Here is a 22,929-nt window from a genome sequence, read left to right on the forward strand (position 1 = left end):
CATGAAATAAAACATCATCTTGCAATACAAATGAAGCGTGAAAAGAGTGAAAAATTATGTAAGCACAAGGTACGAAGTAACTTATAGGTATTCATTATCAACATGATCAAAGTTCGATGGAAATTTACTACCATATCTACCATACCTACCTCATATGAGAAAGGGTTCCCCTTCTCTCGACGTACGTACTAACCAAAATAGCTCTTCCTCGGACTTCCTGTGACTTGCATAAGTCTCTAGTATATATTATATTTCCTAGTTACCTCACTTAGCACATCTAGTATAGGTAGGTAGGTAGGTAGGTAGGTAGGTAGGTAGGTACCTAAGGCATCTTGACTATCCATATATGTTTAGTCGATATATCTCTATATATATATCTATATATAGAATTTTCTCATCAAGTTTTCAATACTCGATATTATACCCAAACCTATATATAAACATCATCAAGTACATTGTACTCTTTCTCTACATATACCCTTCAACCTTCAACCTTCCACCTTCAACCTTCAACTTTCAACCTTCAACCTTTGTACACATCAATCTGATTTCTCAACAGGTATCAATTCTCGAATGATTAATGGATGAAGATATTGTGTATCTGGATAACAAAACCCTACCTTATCTCATCTAGGCTGATAAAATTGCCAATTTAAAATCAGTATTCTTCAAAGAGGTCTCAGTTGAGGTTCCATTCATCCTTTAAGGAGGCAGAGGATGGATGTACTGAGGGTACTTTATATCAAATACGAAGCATTGATTTGGATCTTTCTTCCTCTCTCTTTGAAATGATCTTAATCCATTCTTTCAAAATCTCTCCATCTTCATCATCATCTTCACCATTTCCATCAATATCTCTCTCCTCCCTCCCCTATCTATCATCTCCATCATCTCCATCATCTCCATCATCTCCATCATCTCCCCATCCCAATTTCACATGTCTTACAACACAACCTCGTATTTCGACCACTTGTAACCAACATCCTCTCATCCTCACATCCTCACATCCTCACATCTCACATCTCACAGAATATCATACATCTCTCGAATCCCTTGGCCTTTTTCTAAACCTACTGATAGGCTACATTTCAATCAACAAACATTAATCAATCATCTTCATCAACCCTTCCAACCAATCCCCAGTCCTCCTTTCTCTTCAATCATTCTTCCTCCATCCTCCCAACCACAATTCTATTTCCAGAACACGAGGTGCATCAGAGTGTTGTACTTGTATATCCAGTATTTTAATACATGTGATTCGATATGATTTCATTTGATAAGATAAGATGCTTATACCATCCATACCTATGTACTCATAATAATCATAATAATTCCCCTCTCACTCCCACTCCCACTCCCACTCACGTCCAAATGAACCCTCCAACCCACCAAGCCTTCAACTCTCCAAACCACCTCCCAACAAACACAAAACAAACAAACAATCCAACCCCACCCCATCAAATATCCTGCATATTTACTAACTCTCTACTAACTCTCCACCAGCTCATTACTAACCATCACTTACACTAGGTATACTACACTACAGTGGTTATATGGATAAATAATGTAAACCCCACTTTTACTAAAAACTTGTTATTTTTGTATATTCTATTATTATTTTAAGTAATTCAAATATATATTAAGCTATTTCCCTCAAATTTCGATTTTCAACTTTTATTTATTTATAAAGGCTTATAAAGCTTTTAAAGATTTTAAAGATTTTAATAAGCTAATTAATAGAATTATTAAGGAATAAACTCACTTTAGTATATTAATATACTAAAATCTATAAAGATTATAAGGGTAAGTATTATAAAATATAATAAAAAGCGATCAAGCTCTTCCTTATATATAGGAGCTTTAGTTAATTAAAATATTATACTTTTTGAAAATTATTATGGTGAACTAAAGTTAAAGAAAGTATTGTAAATGTAGATTTTAGTATACTAGTATATTAAAATGAGTTTATTCCTTAATAATTCTATTAGATAATAGTTGGCTTTTATAAGCGGCTGACTAATTCCTAGTCAGGGAAAGCGAATATCCCCGGAAAGCGAATTGTCCTTATGAGATTTTGGGTATAAAAAGTATTAAAATTATTAAATTTTATTACAAATTCAATCTGTTTTCAATATACAATTATCAATTTCAAATTAATATTTTATATTTTTATATAATTTTATTCCATAGAATTCTAGTTTTTCAATAATATTAAATTCTCTTGAATTACTTTAAAATTTATAATATTGTTTATAAAATTCGAATATTTTTCAATAAAGATTATAAATCTATTATCAAAATCTCACAGGGATAATTCGCTTTCCGGGGACATTCGCTTTCCCCGACTAGGAACTAGTCGGTCGCTTATGAGAGCTGACAATTAGTTTATTAAAATCTTTAAAATCTTTAAAAGCTTTATAAACCTTTATAAGTAAAAGAAAAGTTGAAATTTGAAATTTAAAGAAAATAACTTAATATATATTTGAATTGCTTAAAGCAATAATAGAATATATAAAAACAGTAAGTTTTTAGTAAAAGTGGGTTTTACATTACTTATTTATATAATCACTATACATTTATAATACTTTCTCCAGCTTCAGTTCATCATAATAATTTTCAAAGAGCGTAATGTTTTAATTGGGTAAAGCCTCTATATATGGGGAAGAGCTCGGCCGCTTTTTGCTGTGTTTTATAATACTTACCCTTACAACCTTCGTACCTTAGACTTATTACCTACTTACTGGTAAGACATGCACATGCACATGCAATGGATACATTGATCAACAAATAAAACAGTCAAAAGTCTCACACACACACACATCAGTCTACAGTCTACAGTCTACGATGGTTGTAAGGGTAAGTATTGTAAAACACACCAAAAAGCGGCCGTGCTTTTCCCCACATACAAGGGCTTTACCCAATCAAAATATCACGCTCTTTGAAAATTAATATGATGAACTCTAATATACCGAAGTATTGTAAATGTAGATTTCAGTACACTAGTATACTAAAGTGGGTTTATCCCTCAACAATTCTGTTAAATAGCCTATCAAAACCTTTAAAATCTTTGAAAGCTTTGTAAGCCTTTACAAGTAAAAGAGAACTTGAAAATCGAAATTTGAGGAGATAGTTCAATATGTATTTGAATTGCTTAAAGCAGTAATAGAATATATAAAAACAGTAAGTTTTTAGAAAAAGTGGGTTTTACATCACTTATCCATATAACCACTGTACAGTCTACACTCTCCAAATACCTGTCGGTACATTCTACTGGTATATCTACATCCATGGATAGTAATTAACTCCGCTTCCGCTCATCCCGTTCCGATTTCCGATTTCCGATTTCCGTTTTTTCGATTTTGTATTTTGTATTTTGTTTTTGGGTTTGGATTTCCGGGTTTCCGGGTTAGGCGATGCGATGCTGTGATATAATGCTATGACATGATATAATATGAAGCTATCGGAGTTGCCATTACCAGATTATTAAATAGGTGGTGGGTAGGTAGGTAGGTAGGTAGGTTTCGGGGAAAGATGAATATCAAGATAGATTTTTATTAACGTAGTTTATCAGCATGTGGCCCATATTATCATATGGCCCATCTCAAAATACATACAAAATTCGTCTGTGCGTAACCGTGCACTTTCTTTATTTGTTAATATAATTTGATTTTTTTTAAAAAAAATATTATAATTATTTATATAAATAATAAGAATTTCTAATCAATTCTTAAAAATCTAATTTTATATAATAGTTATTATAAAAATGATTTTTTTGTAACGAAAATCGTGACAATTTCACTTCTTTTTTTGATATAATAAAAATATAAAAGTAAAAACTATATTTTTTAATATTTGAACTTTTAATATTATTAATTACGCTTTTGTTTTCAAGAAATATTGATTAGTTATTAAAATATGAATATTTTAGAAAGCTTGATTTAGGTGGTTTTCGAAGTGGGCCACATACTGATATAGGCCACATGCTGATAAACTACGTTAATAATAAAAAGATAGAATGATGGATATTTCTCATGTGATTAGGTATTTTGGGGAGGGGTTTTTCATCTCGAGTTTTTAGTGGATGCTGGAGAGGATGATGAGGATGGAATAAGTAGGTATACTGTATATCTAGGTAGGTATTGTATTATTGATATATTAGTTTATATGAAGATATAAGGATATAAGGATTATAGATTAGGAAACAAAGGATTGGAGAGGAGAGTAAGAGAGAGTGTATCTTATTTATTATTTATCTATCGATTGAGATTTTCAATTACTTATCTATTTAGTTAACTATATCTATTAACGTGGTTTATTATCGAGTGGGCTATATCATTAAGTAGGTCATTATTTTTACATACAAAATTCATTTATGTGTAACCATACACTTTCTTTATTTATTAATAGAATTTTCTAAAAATTAAAACTATAAATTTTAATTATATAAATAATATAAAAATCTTATTATTTATTGAAAATTCAAATTATTATAATAATTATTATAGAAATATTTCTTTTGTAACGAAAATCATAACAAATTCCATTTTTTTTTATAAAATAATAGGAATTTTTATATAAATACTAAATTTATAAAAAGCTTATTTTTTATTATTCTTTTTTATTCTTTTTTTTCTTCAAAATAATAATTGATTATTAAAATAAAAATATTAAAAAAGCATTAATTTTGGTGTATTTTGAAGTGGCCCACTCAATGATATAACTCATTCGATAATAAACCACGTTATGTATTATCTACTACTTAAAGATTTTAGTTTTTTATATCTATCTAATTATCTATTTATTCATTTTTCTATCTATCTATATATATCTATATCTATATCTTCAATACCTACGAGGTACCTACCTACCTACCTCGAATCTATTTATTTATCTAAATATACCTACCTAAGTATATAAATGTCATCCCATATACCATCCTCCATCCACACATTTATATATATCACCATCCACACATTCATATATCACCACCTACCCTATACAACCCCCTAATTCCATACAACCCCCTCTAGTCCCACGTAACCCCCCTCTCTCCTCCCTGATTATAGTATAACCACACCACAATTTTCACAATATACCACAGCATTCACACCACAATATTCACATCGTAACATAACACAGTATAAATCCACATTCATCCCTTTCCCACCCAACATTCCAATTCTTATCTCCCATCTCCCATCTCCCATTTCCCACACCTCAAAAGATAGATATCTACCAGTACCTAACCACTCGTTTATACATACATTCTCCGAGAATGCCCATCTCAGATACTTCAAGATTCACCAATTCAGATACAAACACAAACACAAAATTCAGACCTTTCTTTTGACTTTGATATGGACATCCCATGCTTTATATCTCGAACTTCAGATTTCATACTTCATACTCCACATCTCATCCCTTCCTTTGTTTTCCCATTTCTTCATCACACACACATTCATCATCCAATTTATACACTTCCCAGTAGCTCCTATTAGATCCTATACCCGCTATATGTTGGATTACTAATACTAAGAGTAGCATATACACACACACACACATACATACACACACACATACACACACTCAAGATACAATCAACTCTTCAACCCATCAACACATCATCTTAACATTCACATTCACATTCACATTCACTTCCAATCTCAATTCTCAATCCCAATCCCAAAATCATAAATCAATAAACCAATAAATGTATTCTCAATACCAACACACACATCCAAAAAACCATCAAAAACCATCAAAAAAAACAAAGGGTATCCTCCAACCAAACTAACCAACAAACTAATAATCCCCCGTCCCATTCTTTATCCTAGAGCGGGAACAAAATCAAAAAGAAAACGCCATATTCAATCCTTTCCTCATCATTAGATACATATCCAACGTCAATGAATCCTGCTTTCAAAATCTTCACTTTTTCCAATATTCCATAGATGAATCACTTAGACCCTTCCATCACATCACATCCATTCCTCCTCCCCATCCCCTTCTTCTCCTTCTTCTCCTTCCTCCCTCTTCATCTCCAATTTAACCAAATATCCCTAAAGATACAAAGCCATAAGATAGTTACCCAGTTGATTCCCCTCTCTCCCTCTCAAAACTCATGAAAAAAAATCATCATTATAATCATCATCAAGCCCAAACTCAAACTCACCCTCACTCTCCTCATCCAAACTCCGCATCTCAACATCCGACCCCATCCCCACCCCCTCATACCCCCTCAACTGTTTCACAAACCCCGTATTCGCTTTCAACATCGCATACATATACCCCGCCATGGGAATCTGTCCATTCTGCTTTGATTTGATCAACGCAAGCTGCAACCCCGCCATCCACCACGGAAATGTCGATATCCTATCGCTATAATTTTTCCAGGGCTCGTATGTAGCGTAAAGAGCACTTGCTCTCAAAAGTGCCCACGTTCCCGATTCCGATTCGGTATCTTGATCAGGCCATGCTGGAATTAATTTGCTGCTTGAGAGAGGTTTAATATCGCAGAAATCTTCAAAGCATGAATCTCGAATCGGGGCAAAATCTGGTCGAGATTCGTCATCACCAGAGTTAAATCTTTTAGATGGTGTTCTTCTGAAAGAACCATTCCATTTATTCTTGACTCTAACGATATCCTCATCCAACTGATCTAGAAGAAGTTTCCATTCCGCTGCCATTTCGATTTCCTCCAAAGTTACATCTTCACCCACCCTCACTTTTGCCTTGATTCTTTGATCCTTGTAGAGTTGAGCCAAGGTGGAATCATACTGAGGTGGAGGAGGACTGATACTTCTGCGAAGCTCATCGAGAAATTTGTCAGTTTCTACCTCAACCACATTCGTCATTTTATCAAGAATGTGATTTGTGGGCTTTTGCCTCTCACTTGGATTCTTGACTTTATATGCTGGCACGCGAGGCACACCCGCACTTTTACAAATGTGTCTCTTGACCTCTTGGAGGTGTTTCTCTGTGAAGATGTAACCTTGCTTCCCCTGATCAACCAAATTGCTAAGCAAAGTTGCCAAGAATGTGATTTCAGGCTTACTAAGATCACCAATCTTGTACTCGATCGATTCCTTCCAAGCTGTACATGGGCCCAGCAAGCTTTGACACATATTGAAGTCAAAGCTAGCATTCAGAAATTTGTTCGTAGGATCAAAAGAGCCCTTGGTCAACTGTGCGTAAGTAGTCTTGTCTTGCTCAATGTAACCTTCTTTGACAAGATCCGGAACTTTGGGAGCATTCGCATTAGTGAAACTTTCAACAATAGCACGATCCCAACAAACCCATGCAATATCCCCATCATAATCACCACCTGATAACTTATCGGCAAGGGATGGATAACCTTTAGTAGAGAAGACGATGACATCTTTAAGATGCCTCAATTCGTGCTTGTTGACTGCAGTGACTCGTTGAATATCACTGGGATAATGAGCAGGGTTTCTAGCAACGAGTACATCCATATTTTCCAGTTGAGTATCAGATAGTCCAGTTTCATTGTCCACAAAACTTGAGAAATCCAAATGAATCTCGTTAGGTTCCAAGACACCCCAAAAGTCTGGAACCATGTACACTTTGGTAGACTTAGCAACAGTGATATTGAGGCGTTCTTTCAATTCCGCACATTTCATATCGAAGGCTTTCTTAACCAAATCCATGACAAACTGCAGTCTTCTGGGATCAAAACCAGCATCAAGAAGTACACTGAGCTTATCTTCATTCTTTGCTGGTAAGCCTCCAAGCCATTGAAGCGTACCATTCTTGACCCTGTCCTGTAGTCCAGAGTTCGTGAGCCGATTCCAACAACGAAGTTCTTGAGGAGAATTCAAAGCGCTTCTCAGTTCTTCCAACGATTGATTTAATCCTTCTTTCAATGCACCCACAATGGCATTTTCCATCTTCTTTGGATTTGTGGCTTGATGCATGAGAATTGGAAGGAGCTGAGTATTCAGGTCTGCCGTCTTCAATGGAGCAGAGTGTCCCACAACTTCAAAGGTACGATGAGAAGGATGATCAAAATCTTGACTTCCCTTTTTTCCACGTTTCCATTTGCATTGTTCACCATACAACTCAATCCAATCGCTTTCAAGATCCTGGGTACGGTCAACAATCCAAAGGCCTTTTGCTTCGCCGAATCTTCCCTGAAATGCTGATGGTATGAACGACAACTCGAGTTTAAGTACGATCTTCCTAGCCAAAGCTAATGACATTCTACCAGCACCATCTGTCATAACGTAAGTCTTGCTGGGATCATTTATATCCGGGTTTCTGATATCCTCTTTGCGTCGGATCTGAGTCTCTTCAATAGTAACAGTTGCTCGATTCCTCGAGACAACTAAAGCGGTTCTCGCAAACAGCTTCATATATGGTTGGTAATGATTCTCTGAAGTCGGTCTGATACAATTCAGAAGTTCCTCAACGGTCATACGAACAAGGACATTTGGTGTGGGATGTCTCGTCCTACTTCCCTTGACGAAGCCATGGCCATCAGTCGCAAAGAGAAAGGCACGATAAGGTAAGGCAAAACTATCGTCCTCAGCATCTGACTTCAAAGTGCTCTTTTTCTTTCTTTCGCCACACTTGACAAAATATGCTTTGTATGTTCTACCCAAAAGTTGATGATCCACATTCACCAGCCAAGACTTCAGGGTATTCCACGCATCAGGGTCTACTTTTGCCGTCGCGGAACCCTTTCTTCTACTCCCCAAGTCGGGTATCGCAATTTCAAAAAACCTATCACTGCCGAATCTTCGTTCGAGACGGTGGGTCAGATCCAATCTCATAGGTTTTAGCTGAAAGGAGAGCAAGGGTCCCGACTCCTTTTTGTTTTCGAGCAAAGCAGCGGTAAAAACCACTCCATTAAACCCTCGAATGTATCCTTTCTTAGCAACCTCCCAAACATCAGCTGCACATCTTTCCGGAAACTTTTTATCCTGAAGAACCGGAAGCGTTTTCAACATATTCCAGAGTTTATCATATTGTTCCCACTCCTTAGTGTATGGCAAGTTGAATTTTGCCATGGAAACCTCGACGAAGAGAAATACGCGAGTGATTTCATAATTGACAAAGAAGGGAGCCTTTTCCAGGCAATGCGGTAATATTGCTACAGTAATATCAGCAACCTTGAGCCTGAGTTGCAATATAAAAAACCATTAGGTAAACTCACGTAGAACTTCATTCACGCACTTCTCCGTTTCTCCTTGCTTTGTGCCATTCGTGGCCTGCTTGAATATCTCATCGTCTGATTCCTCCTCCGTGTCATCAAACATATCATCAGGTATATCAAACTGAGGTTCAGCTTGCGACGACATGTTGGCACCAAAACTTTCCGTCACCTGGCACATCCTCTCAGCTTCAATGGCATCAAAACTACTACCGAAATCAGAACTTTGTGTTTTCGGCCCTTGATTATCGAATGCGTGGGGTTCTATCCGTAACTTGATGATGGGCTCCGGCTCTGGCTCGGTAGCTTGAGTGTTGACGAGAGTACTACTACACCCCTGTGAGAATATGGTCGAAGCATTTGTCGTAAAACTTGTATCACCATTCAAGTTTTCATCATCATTCAGAGGCATCGTTTTGTATTGCCACGTATCCGTAAATTGGGGCTTTGATACGTTCCATCGCGGCAATGGAGGGTTGGAAGGACCTTCGTGGCCTGACGACTTGGTCGCCGGTCCTTTCGCCTTTTTGATGCTGGGATTAATATTAGCAAATGGTTCCAGGCGATGCTTGCCTTCATTTTTCCTAGCGGAGCCAAGCGAAAAAGGAAGAGGACTATCGTCAGGCTTTGGTGTCCTCCCAGTTGAGCGGAGGGGCGTGTAAGCTTTCGACAAGCTACCATGGCACGAACGATTTGCTGTGATTTCATATTTGAGATTTAGAGCTTTCAGAAATGCCTCTCGTAGTTTCCTTCGTTCGTCGGATGTTATTGGGCGTGGCCTGTGGTGAGTCTTGTCAGGTAAAACGCCTCGATCAGCATTAACTTTCAATACCCACCCACCATATAGCTTGTGAGCTTGCACATCGAATGTTTCAAGAGCATCTAACAGTCCATCTCTGTCCTTCCAATAGAGGAATCTGATGCGGTCCACAATCTTATTGACACATTCCTCCTCTTCCGATTTACACTTTAATTGTCGCTGCTTGGGTGACTCAATTGTGTTCACCGGAAGCCCCAAGTCCCATTTAAAATTGCGACCCTCAAGAATATGATTGATTCCATCTGCGCTGCTTCTCTCCTCGAATCTGTCTGCCAAACTTGGTGTCCTCGGTACCGCAGACATTGTGCGAGTACTCTCCTCACAAGGATGTACCAAGCGCAAGTTCTTTTCCTCCCCTCCCCATATATCCAAAAACTTTCGCTTTGCGCGTTTGCAGTCCCCAATCCAAAATTACATATGTCTCAATTAGGTTTCGCGCCGTTTCGTGCAGACGAACAGCTACGTCTTTGAAGGCGGGGTTTTCTGGACGTCTGAACGAATTGTTTTTCGAAGATAAGAAAGATGTATGGATGCCTATATGTCGGCAGCCCGAAAAGATCGCAGAGTAGTAGCTGGACTTGTTGGGCGCGAAACAAACGGGACGAATGCAACACAATTGCGTTGTCGGCAAGGCTGAGGGGAACTGGTTGGAGAGCAAACGAAGTTCATTGAATTGCGGGAACAGCTACGAAACAGTGAATTGCATGAATCAAGATCTAAACAGAAAATAAATGAAATGCAAGCAAGCGACGATAGAAAGGAATGGAAAAACTGCGATAAAGCAAACAAATAGCAAAAAGAGATAATAATCGAAACTATGCGATGCAATTGATTGATCGTGCCATAGTGATATGTTACCTGGTTCGGGTTGACTAATTGAAAGATCTGAGGGGTGTCCATTTGTGGAGTATGTCTTGTGTTAACGCAGGTGGGTGGGTTATCAATTCTAGCTGATCTTTCCCATGAACATGAGGGGATACTATGCTTTAAGAATATAACATGAGGATATACTATCCGATGATGGAATTTAAATAATCCTGAGGCATGTAGATGCCTATTATGTGGACAGATTCGGTAGGTAGTTAGTTGTAGTCTTCCTGATATCTGAGGACTATTTACAAAGAAAACTAGGCTCGGAACCTAGGCTAAGCATTCCAGCGTTGGGTAGAGCGACCCCTCCTACGATAAGATCTTCACAAGCTAATAATATCTAAGTATGGGCAGTGGGCACAAAGTCAAGCTACACCGTCTCTACTTTATCGTCCAAATATTCTCAAAATCCATTTTCTTAGTTTCTTCAATGCATTTTAGTTATTCAAGATTCACTCTCCGTCGCCCCCTCATAATCTGCACACCTCCCAAATTCCAAACATCAGAAACCATCACACCATCAATTTCCAATCTACAATCACCTCTAAAAAAAATATCAAACAACACAGAAATTCTCTTCATTTATTCACTTCCCCTATCTATCTATTTATCCATCTACCTACAGCCCACACCTCTCTCTATACATCCCTTCCCAGTGAACCTCTTCCCCCTTCTATACTATAATACAAATCTCACTCTGCTTTCCCATTCCCCTATTACACACATACGCACACAAACACACAATTATTTTTCCCTTGAAATTTCCCATCTATGTACTTATCAAAATAATCACTCCCACCAAAAGAATTCGCTCCTTAGAGCGAGTCCATCTTAGAAAGAATCCCACGAAAAAAAAACCAATCAAACACCCTCCCCCTCTCCCCAGCATCTAAACACCTTTGCAATGCACGCTAGATGAAACCAAAGTATGACACATAAGTAGGCTGGACAAAAAGACAACAAGAATCAAGGAATTAGATATTCCTCTATTTTAAATTTTCCTCCCATCTCATGTTCTCTCCCCCAAGCTCTCAAATTACAACCTCCCTAGTAACGACTTCGCTTTCTTTCTCCCCTCAATATGCGGGATCTCCCCTCCACCAGCATCCGCATCCATATCGGAATCCTCATTCAATCCCCGCCCGTGGTCAATCAGACTTGGGCTGCTTCCCACTGCATCCCTATGATTGGGTGGATTTTTCTTCAACCTCTGCAATGTATTTACCATGAATGCGCCGGCAGAAGAATGAGGCCTTTCCATTGCATGTCCCTCAGGCGCACCACTTCTACTAAACGGTCTCAACGAACTTGCATCCCCATCGTTTTCCCTACTTGCCGGGGTCATTGTGAATGATGCTTGATAAGGGGGTCTTGAAGCTTGCGAGATGCCAGAGTAAACGCTACTGGATCCACTTGCGGGAGCTTCTATACCATTCCGACTAGACGCAAATGATTTTCTTCTCTCGCGACTTTTCGATCGGTCAGTTTGATGGCTTAGTGATCGGTCGGAATGGCGGGTTTCTGTTGGACTGATGGCAAAAGTACTGCTCGCGTCGCTATTATCATAGGAGTCCTCGTTGCTGGATGGAGGCTGGCTGAGAACAACACTGCTCGTGGCCAATTCCCTCAAACGACTTTGTTGTGCTACGGTAGGACGATGTCTAGTAAACTTGTTGCCTATGATGGCTCCAGTGTGTGATATCAATGCGCGAATGACATCCTTTTTGAGTGCGAGGGCAAGATCAAGATTTGACCAAGTTTTATTTCGGTATTCGATCGCGGGCAACCGGAAGACAAAATCATGCACATCCTCGATATTCCGGTCACCTTTACCCTTATAACTGAGACAGAGAACCACACTAGGAATTTTGACATAAGCGAGGGTCATGTACTCAGATGCACGACTCATCATTTTGGTCAGGTCGTCCGATGGCTTCTCTTTATTTGTCTTGCTGCCACGAACACCAAATCGCTTGCCTTTAGCATCTCCATTCGTTGACGCTGGATCGCTCATTGTTGAAGAAGTTCCTGTTCGTGTTATGGTTGGTTTCAATGATTGACCGGACTGTAAGCTTTCGAGTGAAGGCTTCTTCGAAATTGTCGTTCTTGTCGATGATCCTCTCCTTGACGCTGTAGGATTTTTGTTGGTTTGGAAGAGTCTAAAATGATGACCGTCACCACCGTAACCTGAAAGCATACTGCTCGCTTTGCTTTTTGTAGATGCAGACGTTGTTGGTCTATATTCAGAGGTCATTGTTGGATGTAATCGAAGTTCCAGTGATCCTGCTCGCGTGCTTGACCCAGAGTCGGCGTTATCCACATCAGTAACATGTAGGTTGATAGAATTATTACCCGTGGTGGTATCGGTTTCATCTTCATCGTCATCCATAGGCATCATATTTTTCACCATGAACGGAGATTTGTTTTTCGTGGCATTCGAGCTCGACTTGTCGTCATTATGTCCGGGAAACATGTACTCGAAGAGTCTCTTACCAACCTCGCGCTCAAGTTGGATCTTCATTGGGAAAAGATTGACCTCGAAATGGTCCATGACCGGTATACCAGCAATAGCTTCCAACATGTACCAGTAAACTCTCAGCATTTGTTGATTTCCTCCCTCGTTGAATGCTCCACGTTCAGCAGCATCGGAGTATGGAGCAAACATCTCTGGATATATGGCATCCGGCATCAGATTGAGCCCTACAATGTTTCCGATCTGCATGAGATTGATATGCGACCCATCAGAGTTATCAGTTCGATCATATTCGGCACGTTGAATTTGGAATTCCATCAAAGGTTCATTATTATCACGCAGAAGATGCCAGACGATTTGATCCGAGGAGATGTTCCATCTTAGGAGACCGCTAGTTTGCGTAGCATCATACTTTCGCTGAGAAGTTGTGATGGCCTTCATCATGAAGAACAGTTCATCTTCACAGGCGGCAAGATCTCGATCCAACATAATTCTATCTTCCCAACCCTTCTTATCAAGCGACTTTGAGTGGATTTGGAATTGCGTTTTGATCTCATCGAGCTGTCTAATCCGTTCTTGGAGGCGAATAACCATCTCGGGAGCCCCACGCAAGTCGCTGAAATCGGACGCGAGCATAATCTTTTCGAGGCGTTCATTACGGGTCTTTTCAAGAGGCTCGCTATACATAAGCAGGTCCAATACAATAATGTACATAGCATAATATTGCGATGAGTTACATAGAGCTTGAATCTTTGGAAACTCTACCCATAGATTGTCTATGCGACTCTCCATTCCATTTGGACCGGAAGCGTGGCCATTTTCGTTACTGATCTCATCGTTGTATTTGAGACGCAGTGTATTGTATTTTTCATAGCGTAGACTTGCAGAGGTCTTTTGCACAACACGTCTGAATCCAAACGGATCAACTTGGAAGTCGAACATAACTTCCATCGGTACCCAAGGAGGCCAAGCAGATCCAGCAGTGGTGCCATAGCGGCTATTGGAATACAACGCCAAAAGCTGAGATGAAAACCATTTTTGGTGTGTAACAAAGAATTGCGTACCATCCATTTCGACCGAGAAGCGACGTTGTACAAGACCACTGACATCATCAAATATACGATGGTTATCCATAACCTCGACAACTTTTAGCTCCATTCCTTTAGCCGTTACCATTACGACAGACTTTGGATTCTTCTCACTTTGAAGCTGTATCTGCGGTGCGATGAGTCGGACATGATAACTATTTTGTGGTGTGAATTCGGAAGCAATGTTAGAAACCAATTGATCAGTTGACACTCTGTGCATAGATTCGTGACCTTGAGGATCATCCGCGTTGACAAATTTCTTTCCGTCAGCCAAAATCTCTTTGATACGATCCTCAACTTGCTGTGACGCTGCCACATCTGGCACATCTGGTGTTTGAGCTCTGGACGCGGATTTCATAGAAGGTTCTCTTGTTTGTGCTTCAGTCGGCCGGGGGTTCTTGGCTTTGTTTTGTTCCTCGACAATGTCAAGTATGAACTTTACTGCTCTTCGAGATAGATAATACACAAAGCCTCGTCTTTGGCTGACTTGGTGAATGTAACGAAGAATGATGTTTCGCAATAAATTGTTCCACTTCAATTGCATATTATGGATGACGAAACGGTTATTGAAATCACTGACGAAATCACCAGCAGGAGAATTATCATCAATCGCTTCTGACTCGATGCCATAGTCGTTTGGTGGACTTTCACCTTCACGACCAGCGTCTTCACCGCCATCAGGAATGATTCGTGGATCATTAGTATTTACACGCTCCAGCATACCATGTTTCATCGATTCCAAGAAGATCTTCTTATTGCGCAAGAATGGGCCATGAATGCTCAATTGGTCATATTTGGCTTTTAGGGTTGGATTTTGCGGGTCTTGCGAATATGCCCACTCGGCTGACTCGAGAGCTTCTTGGTGATCTTCAATTTGCTTCTCGAGTTGGATTAGTCGGTCATTAATAAGCTGACATTGAACTCGTCGTGGATCGTCATCTTTGCTCATGATACAGAAGTGTGTTGGTTCGTTACCAAAAGGACTTGTTCGCTCTGGGTCGCCAGCAATATTGTCGCCGTGGTCAGTTTGTCTGAAATATGTGAAACGTGGAGCAAATGCCAAAGGCAAAATCTTCGTTTCTGGGTTTGCTTCGGCTGGAAGTATCCAGTCTAATTCAACGAAATCATCCATGTCAATCCAGGTAAAATCATTGTCTGGGATATCGAAATGTGATAGATCTGTTTGACCTCGTTCCAGTTGGGATACCAAAGTAGGCGCAGACGCCTTCTGAAGATCTTCCGGTGTCGTTCCTGCAATACTAGCGGAGATGGCACGAATATCTGCCGATAGCAAATCTAGTTGTGCTCGATGTAATTTCATGGCACTTGTTTTAGTTTGAGTGTTTCGGCCTTTGTCTTGTGTCATGAACTCTTCTCTTCGTTGATGCATGTCGAGCATAAAGCTATCCAATCTCATTTTGAGACCAGTAGCAGACACGACATCTTCAGAATAGTCTTCTGCATCTTTATGTTTATATACGTGACTAAGGAAGAGAGGTGCGAGTAACAGATTGTACTTGATTGTGGCAAGATGTCTACCAAATTTCTTGCTGGATTTCTCGATTCCTGGCCACAACGAACCTTGTCGAATTGGCAATGACATAGTGCCACCAAACATCGACCACCAAGAAAAGAAATGGGTGAAAAATCGAGGGGTGAGATGTACAGTGTTGTAGCTTCTTGAAGGCTCCACATTCGATACAGACCATTCACGGTCAACGGGTGCTTTGACCGCAATCGACATATGAATATGGTGACTGCGGAAACCACGGAAAGCATCATATTCCTGACCTGGTGGACCTTTACAGTATTGAACTTCCTTTGTCACTACATTGTAATGTGGCTCAAAGTCGAAAGAACGTGTCCCATCGTCGAGATCTCTCTCAAACATAAGACCAACCAGCCACTGAACATTGCCAGATAGTTTCATGACTACTTTTTTGAAAGTCGCACCATGTGTGAAGCTGTCGGAGCTCAAAATGCTATCGTTATCGGTCTGCTCTGAGGCAGTGGCGCGAGCTTGATGGCTGAAATCAGGTATAGCAAGGATATACTCGCCACTATCCACAGTGATGAATTTGCGTGGATCATCATCCCGACATACACTCAACCGCACATCATTGCGCCAACACATGAGAAACCCAGCACCATCTCCAGTGACGATGTAAGGATCTCGAGTTCCTTTCAATGTGAGATGGACATCTCCATCCCCCTTCCATGAAACGTCAATCCTGGAATGGAAACTAAGACGAAGCTTATCCCAAAATCCAGTTCTTTCAGAAGGATCGACTTGTGGTTTTGTGAATGTTTCAATGACCATCATCATATCCTGAATGGCGGGTTGATAAGAAGCACCCCAGGTTATACGAGTAGGCAACCCAGTGTTAATGTTGACTTGTATATCCGAATAGGATTTAACAGGTGAAACTGTCCTGCGCACATCTATAGCAAATCTTGTTGTTTTGGGCGCTCCTGGCTCATGATTCAGTTGGGGAATGATATCGACTTTTGCATGACGAACAGACTCCGGTCCCCGGAACTCTTCAGCTATAACAAAATCCGTCTTAAGGGACCACGCTGGCATTCTTGGTGACTGGCCAGCCTTGATTGCTGGAACATGCAATAGAGGTAATGGGTAGTCCCGCAGCGTCACTCGTGCTTCTCCCATATCGATTTGGACATTCATTGGCACAAGGAGTGAGTACTGCATATCTCGCGGCATACCTTTTCCCATTTTATGCAGAAAATCAGGAAGCTGGCTCATGGGGAAAGATGGCTTATCGACTGTTATATGCAGGTCACTAATTAAAGTGCTCATCAATGCTGGTCGCTGTGGAACTTCTAAAATATTTTCAGTTTCCTCCATATCGTCAGGTAGTTCGTCAGGTCCCCAAAAGACGCCACGTAGATTTTTCATGCCATCCTTTGCAATGCCATAAATTCTGTCGATTCTTCTCTTCCAGCTCTGGGCGTTATGGCGTCGGAGCCTATCATGCGCTTCAGAGACAGATATTTTTGCGGTTCCACTTATCCCGCATGTTCCCTCAGGATCGTAACGGAACTTCCGACCTCGTTGAGTTTTAGGTGAGCGGTCTTCCTGCAAGTCATCGCCCGCGCTCTTGTGTCGTCTTGAGGAATCTTCCTTGTTGTTGCTACGACCACGAGGATGTGCTGATCTGTTTCGATATCGATGCGTGTCTCTGCGCATTTCTTCCTCTTCAATCTTCTTTGCTTTTACATCAAATGCCGCTTCTCGAGCCAAGCGTTGCTGTTGCTCAATCAGACCAGCTCTGTATATAGCACCCAGTTTCCACTCGAAGGCTCCATCTTCTACCTCGAAAAGTAATGCTTTACTACGTATCGACAGTCTTGGGATGTGCTTCGGGCCTTCTGGATGTTTATCGAGAATGTATTCGTTAGTACCCGTTTTTATCCGATGATGAAGTTGTTCCACAGCTTTGAGTGTGTTGACAACGTTATCGACAACTGTGTGGAGAACGAGCTGATGCGGTACCGCTAGCCTTATGGCATTGGTTGTGATATCTATTGTCTTCTCTTCGTGCATTTCACCGGAAGAACGCATGTGGCGCTTTTCGCGAAGGTCGATTCTAGCCGACTTTATGCTGGCAATTCTGGCCCAAACCCTCTTCATTTGAGGAGCCTCGGCATACAAGCGAATTAGTTTCGCATGGAAGAAAGGCGCCGACCACCTGTGGCGACCAGCGTCGGCGCCATATATTTGGATCATTAGCTTGGGGTCCGATGGCAGATGAGCCTTGATTTGGATCAAGGTAGATCTAAAGTCTACGGTGACCAACTCCTTGATCCCGAAAGCAAATTCATGATCGTCCTGTCCAGGCCACGCGAATCCGCCAGGGGAAGTCACAGGCGATAGAAGTGTGGAAGGATCGGATTTCCATGTTGCTGCTGATGCACTTGCTACCTTTTCAGCTTCTGCAACATCAGCACTTGTGCGAACAAATGCCTTCATAAGCACTGTCAAAGCCACACCGCAAGCATAGTGTCGATATAACGAATATTGCACCAAAACGCTCTTCACGTATGAATTGAGATGAAATATTGGTCCTTGATTGTCGCTCGAAGTCGAGAGAGCAACCTCAAATTTAGGAATCGCAACAAATGGCTCTACTTCCCATTTTTCTGTTGACTCGACGACGAATGCCTCAAATCCACGAACGTGGACTGCTAATCGCCTACCATCAGTTGGGTGCTGATCACGCCTTTTTCTAGGTGAGGGAGGCATGGTAAGAAATATTTCGGGGTCCGGAGTAAGAGAACGACTTCCTGCACGACGACGAATTCTTCGTTCATTCGACTCGACTTTTTGGGCTCTGTATTCGGCCGTCCAAGATTCTAATTGAATTGCAACACCACGTGTGTCATCTGCTATCGATGCGTCAATTCCAGCGACTTCAGCGCTGAAATCAGAGCCCTGTAGCTGAAAATGCAACAACCAAGGAGGTAATGCACGGATGAAATTTGGGTCTCGAGAAGTTTTAGAGTGAGGTTTCTTGTCCGGTTCAACGTTGAGCCTGAGCTGACGAACAATTTGGCGAACACCGTCACTAATCTCGGGTCGAACCATATGTACCGAAAATGTTTGAACATTACCCGTAGCGACAACATAAACTTCTGGATTAGCACTGACCTGGACTTTCAGATCGAGTGTTTCAATTTGAAGCAAGTCAAATCTAGATCCAGAGCAGGTTTGGTAATAGAGATCCTGGGATTGTAGTCGTAAGGTAGATCCCAGGCTGTAATGCAATTCTCCCATCGCGGAGTGCGAAGATTCTATATCCAGAGATATGGAGGAGATGGAAGATATGATAAGGTCGAAATCATCTTCGTCTGCGGTTTCTTCCACAGGGGGTAAAGCAATCCGAAGAACAGGCTCATGCATCGATAATTTGACATTGGCTTTAGGTAATAACCGAGATATTAGTATATGTCTTTCGGGTGTGTTATTCTTCTTAGATTTTGGCTTTGATTTTGTCATGGCTAAAACAAGCGGGAGATGTCGCGGATCAAGATCAATAGAGGGTGATGTAACGACGGCATTAGCGAACAAAATATTTGCGTTTCGCTCGTCCGCACTGTTATCCGCAGCAAACTGAACGGTTTTTGATAGAGATGTAGTTCGGATTGTGGTAGTTGCCATTGGAACATAGACTAGTCTGTCGGATTTCCCCCGGCCATCATCAACTCCGATAGAGATAGAAAGGGCAGCAATAAGAGCCTGATGGGCAATATCTTTGGAAGAAAAATACATTCGGTGGGCGGGAGACTTTTGATCCAAACGATGAAGATCCACTCCAACCTCCTTCATAGAAGCATTGAGATACATTGGTGAACCTGAAGGTTGTATTGACGTAATTTTCTTACTGAATCCAATGTAGCTCACTGCAAACTGCACTTCCTTTATACCCCGAAGAATAGAGCTCGCAAACTCTTTAGAATCCGATACCGTCTGGACAAGGTTTTCCTCTTCGCTGCCAGGCCTTTCGAGTTCCCCGACAACGCTTGCTACAGATATCTCCTTGGGTGCAGTTTTTTCGTCCTTGGATTTGCGCGGTTTGCGACAACCCTTGTATTTGTCTATACACGTACTTATATCGTCATATGGTATATGGACTCGGCCTAGCTTCAAGGCAATTGCTGCTTCTCGCAGACCATCAAGCTCCTTGTACAGTATTCCGTGTATGTTTAATGTAAGGTGATCCAATACCTCCAAAGAATCCCCTCCTTCTGGTGTGAACAGAATGCTGCGGATGGTCAGCATCCATTCTGCTGGACGCTGATTACTGTTTGCCTTCTTCACATGTGTAAAAATCCTTCCACGATCAACTGTTTTCCTCCTGGTGTCCACTGCCATTGTAAAACTTCCCAACTGTATATTGCCAACATCAACTATGGTGACCGACGAATTCGAGGCCACGATATCCACCATACGAATCCAATTTATATTTCGGTGTAAACGTTTAATTCGATTCTTGATGCTCGTAAGTTGCTCCCACATTTTGCTGCGCTGCGGTTTGAAGGAGGTGGCACGCCTGGATAATGGTTTGATCTCGGACTCGACCTCGCGACTTGAGCCATCCTTCTTTTCTTCTTCCGCCCCTCCATTCTCCTCAGGAATAAGTGCCGATTTGTCTCCATCTAAAACCTTCAGATCCAGAGTAACCGCCAGCTCCGTCAAAACAATACTGAGCCATGTCGGTTGTGCGAACGTTGGCCGATGAATGTTTATGCCCAGACCTCGAATCTCAAGCTTGATGCCATCTTTCGGGGTAAATGCGAGTCTCCTCAGGGAGAGGTAACCGATGCGCTGAATAGATATTCCTGTTATAATTCGTATTATGGCGAAAAGTACAAAGGAGGATAGGTATAGAAGGACTATCACCCCAAAGATGAAGGTGGGATTCAATAATGCCATGGCAGCTTAAGTGTCAGTCGCAAAGCGCCATTCGCATAGTTTCGTGGCCGGCATATAAATAAACAAAACCCTCAGACTTCCTCCAACAAAGATACTCTTGATATTAGCAAGAAAGTAAATTCCATTCGCGCGCTTTCATTGCTGAGAAACTATTGTAAATGAAGTTCTGAGTGGGGAATTTGGGCAAATTGAGCTCAAATGTGTCTAATTGGAATTTCCAGCTCCCGGGTATGTCGTCTGAGCAAGCCAACAAATCAACCTTATTGCGTAGGTAGGTAAGTAGAGAAAAGAAAGCTACAAAGAGTTTTCAACAAGTATAGATAGAATGATAAAAAGTTACTGGCTGATGGATTTATCTCCCTTAGGCTATTTTTGTAATAGTTTCCAAACTAGTACAATAGGTATTAGGGATGTAGTAGGCACATCCGTTTTGTAGCTTACAAAAGGGTACTGGCTGGTACTTACTCACGGTAGATAGGTACTCGTAGGGACTTTATACTCCGTGATAGACTCTTGACCGTTGACGATTACCTACCTGGGACATACATACATCGGTCGGTCTCCTTTATATTCTGTCTGTGAATTGTGGAGGGAGGGATGAATGGGTGAATGAATGATCATAAAGCGGGCTGTTTACTTTTCTAGATGAAATCGTATATTCAATTCACATTGTATACTAGCTACCCCGTACAATTTCACTAATATCTGTGGATTTATGAACACTCCGTGTGCATGCGGCATATAGAATGCGTAGAGAATGCGTAGAGAACGCGTAGAGAATGAACTCGGATGAATTCCTGACACTTGTTGGTGGACGAAAAGGGATGAAATGATGTAGATAAGATCTAATTCGGCGATAAATGCCCTTTTCTCCGTATGGGCAATTATTGGAGATGGATCAGAGAAGAAGGGAATGGCAATCTCAAAGTAATATGGAGGAATATCCAAATATCAATGTGGGACGGACCCAAATTTATTTATTATTTGCAAAAGAAAGGGTTCGTTTCGACCACAACTTCACCAGATCCCCCTTGAAATTGATTCTAGAATTTGTTTTGCTTACCTGGGCTCCTGGGTTATGTTTCAATCATTCTAAAGAAACTGGAGCAACTTAAGATGACGAGATGTCAACTTGGCAGGGGATTTCAAGACTTCTCCTGTTAGGTGAAGCAGTAGTTGATCAAAGTACAACGTTGGAGTTTATATGTAAGTAAAGTAAAGCATAAGAAGAAGAAGAAGCATATTACCTACTCCTACTCCTACTCCTATTAGTAGTACGCCGTGGGTGAGCGAGATAAACGAGACACCAAGAACAAATTCCTTTTTCTAAAATCAATAAATCATTAACAGATCAATATCCTGTTTTGAAAATAAAATATATATGTTGAAGAGCCAACAATTAAATGAGATCTCATGTCTTTTATGAGTAAATGGAATTCTACACCAACCTGCCCCTGCCACACGACACACGATTATTATACACGAACTACTATACGCACTACACAGACTAACGTACGAATTGCTATACGAGCTGTAGCTAACAACACAATTGATCAGTTGATTGTACTGTTAGATGTATCTATTAGAGTAGCTATTTTTTTTTATCTTAACAAAGTATCGATCCTACAAGAAATCGACAATGGCTCAATCGAGTTTCGTTATCAATCCTGAGGTCACTTAAGTATTTGACGAAGTAGGTAGGTACGACTCCCTTAAGCTCCCCAGTTCTTTTGTTGATATCGCAATTGCAAACTCCCCCATCATCTTTCACAACCTTTTATCCCCTTCTCAAATTTTCTATACAACACTGCCACTCAACATATCTATTCATCGCCAGGGACTAGTAAACCACACCGTGCCCTGAAATCTGTTCACTCATTCCTTCTCATCATCTCTTACCTTTTCATTTCTAAGAACAAACCACAACGTGTCCCGAAATCTGTTCACTCAAATCCCTGACTCACTCCATTCAAATTTCTCGCGATGATAAAGTGAAGCTTTCATTCTTGTCCAATTCCAAAAATTGAATATTTCAAACCAGATTTTGAATGT

At 40.8% G+C, this 22,929-nt stretch overlaps 2 protein-coding genes across 2 annotated transcripts; both read right to left on the reverse strand.

The window, feature by feature from the left end:
* Positions 1-6,045: 6,045 nt before the first annotated feature.
* Positions 6,046-10,295, reverse strand: EAE97_008720 (uncharacterized protein; the record flags this gene model as incomplete). Its single annotated transcript, XM_038879235.1, has 3 exons — positions 6,046-6,059; positions 6,173-9,112; positions 9,176-10,295. The coding sequence occupies 3 exons, from the start codon at positions 10,293-10,295 to the stop codon at positions 6,046-6,048; spliced, it is 4,074 nt and encodes a 1,357-aa protein (XP_038729746.1).
* A 1,603-nt stretch (positions 10,296-11,898) lies between these two features.
* Positions 11,899-20,877, reverse strand: EAE97_008721 (uncharacterized protein; the record flags this gene model as incomplete). Its single annotated transcript, XM_038879236.1, has 1 exon — positions 11,899-20,877. One exon carries the CDS (start codon positions 20,875-20,877, stop codon positions 11,899-11,901), a length of 8,979 nt encoding a protein of 2,992 aa, XP_038729747.1.
* Between the last annotated feature and the right edge of the window lie 2,052 nt (positions 20,878-22,929).

The sequence above is a fragment of the Botrytis byssoidea genome (assembly GCF_014898295.1).
Source record: "Botrytis byssoidea strain MUCL 94 chromosome Unknown BBYS_019, whole genome shotgun sequence".
Taxonomy (NCBI): Eukaryota; Fungi; Ascomycota; class Leotiomycetes; order Helotiales; family Sclerotiniaceae; genus Botrytis; species Botrytis byssoidea.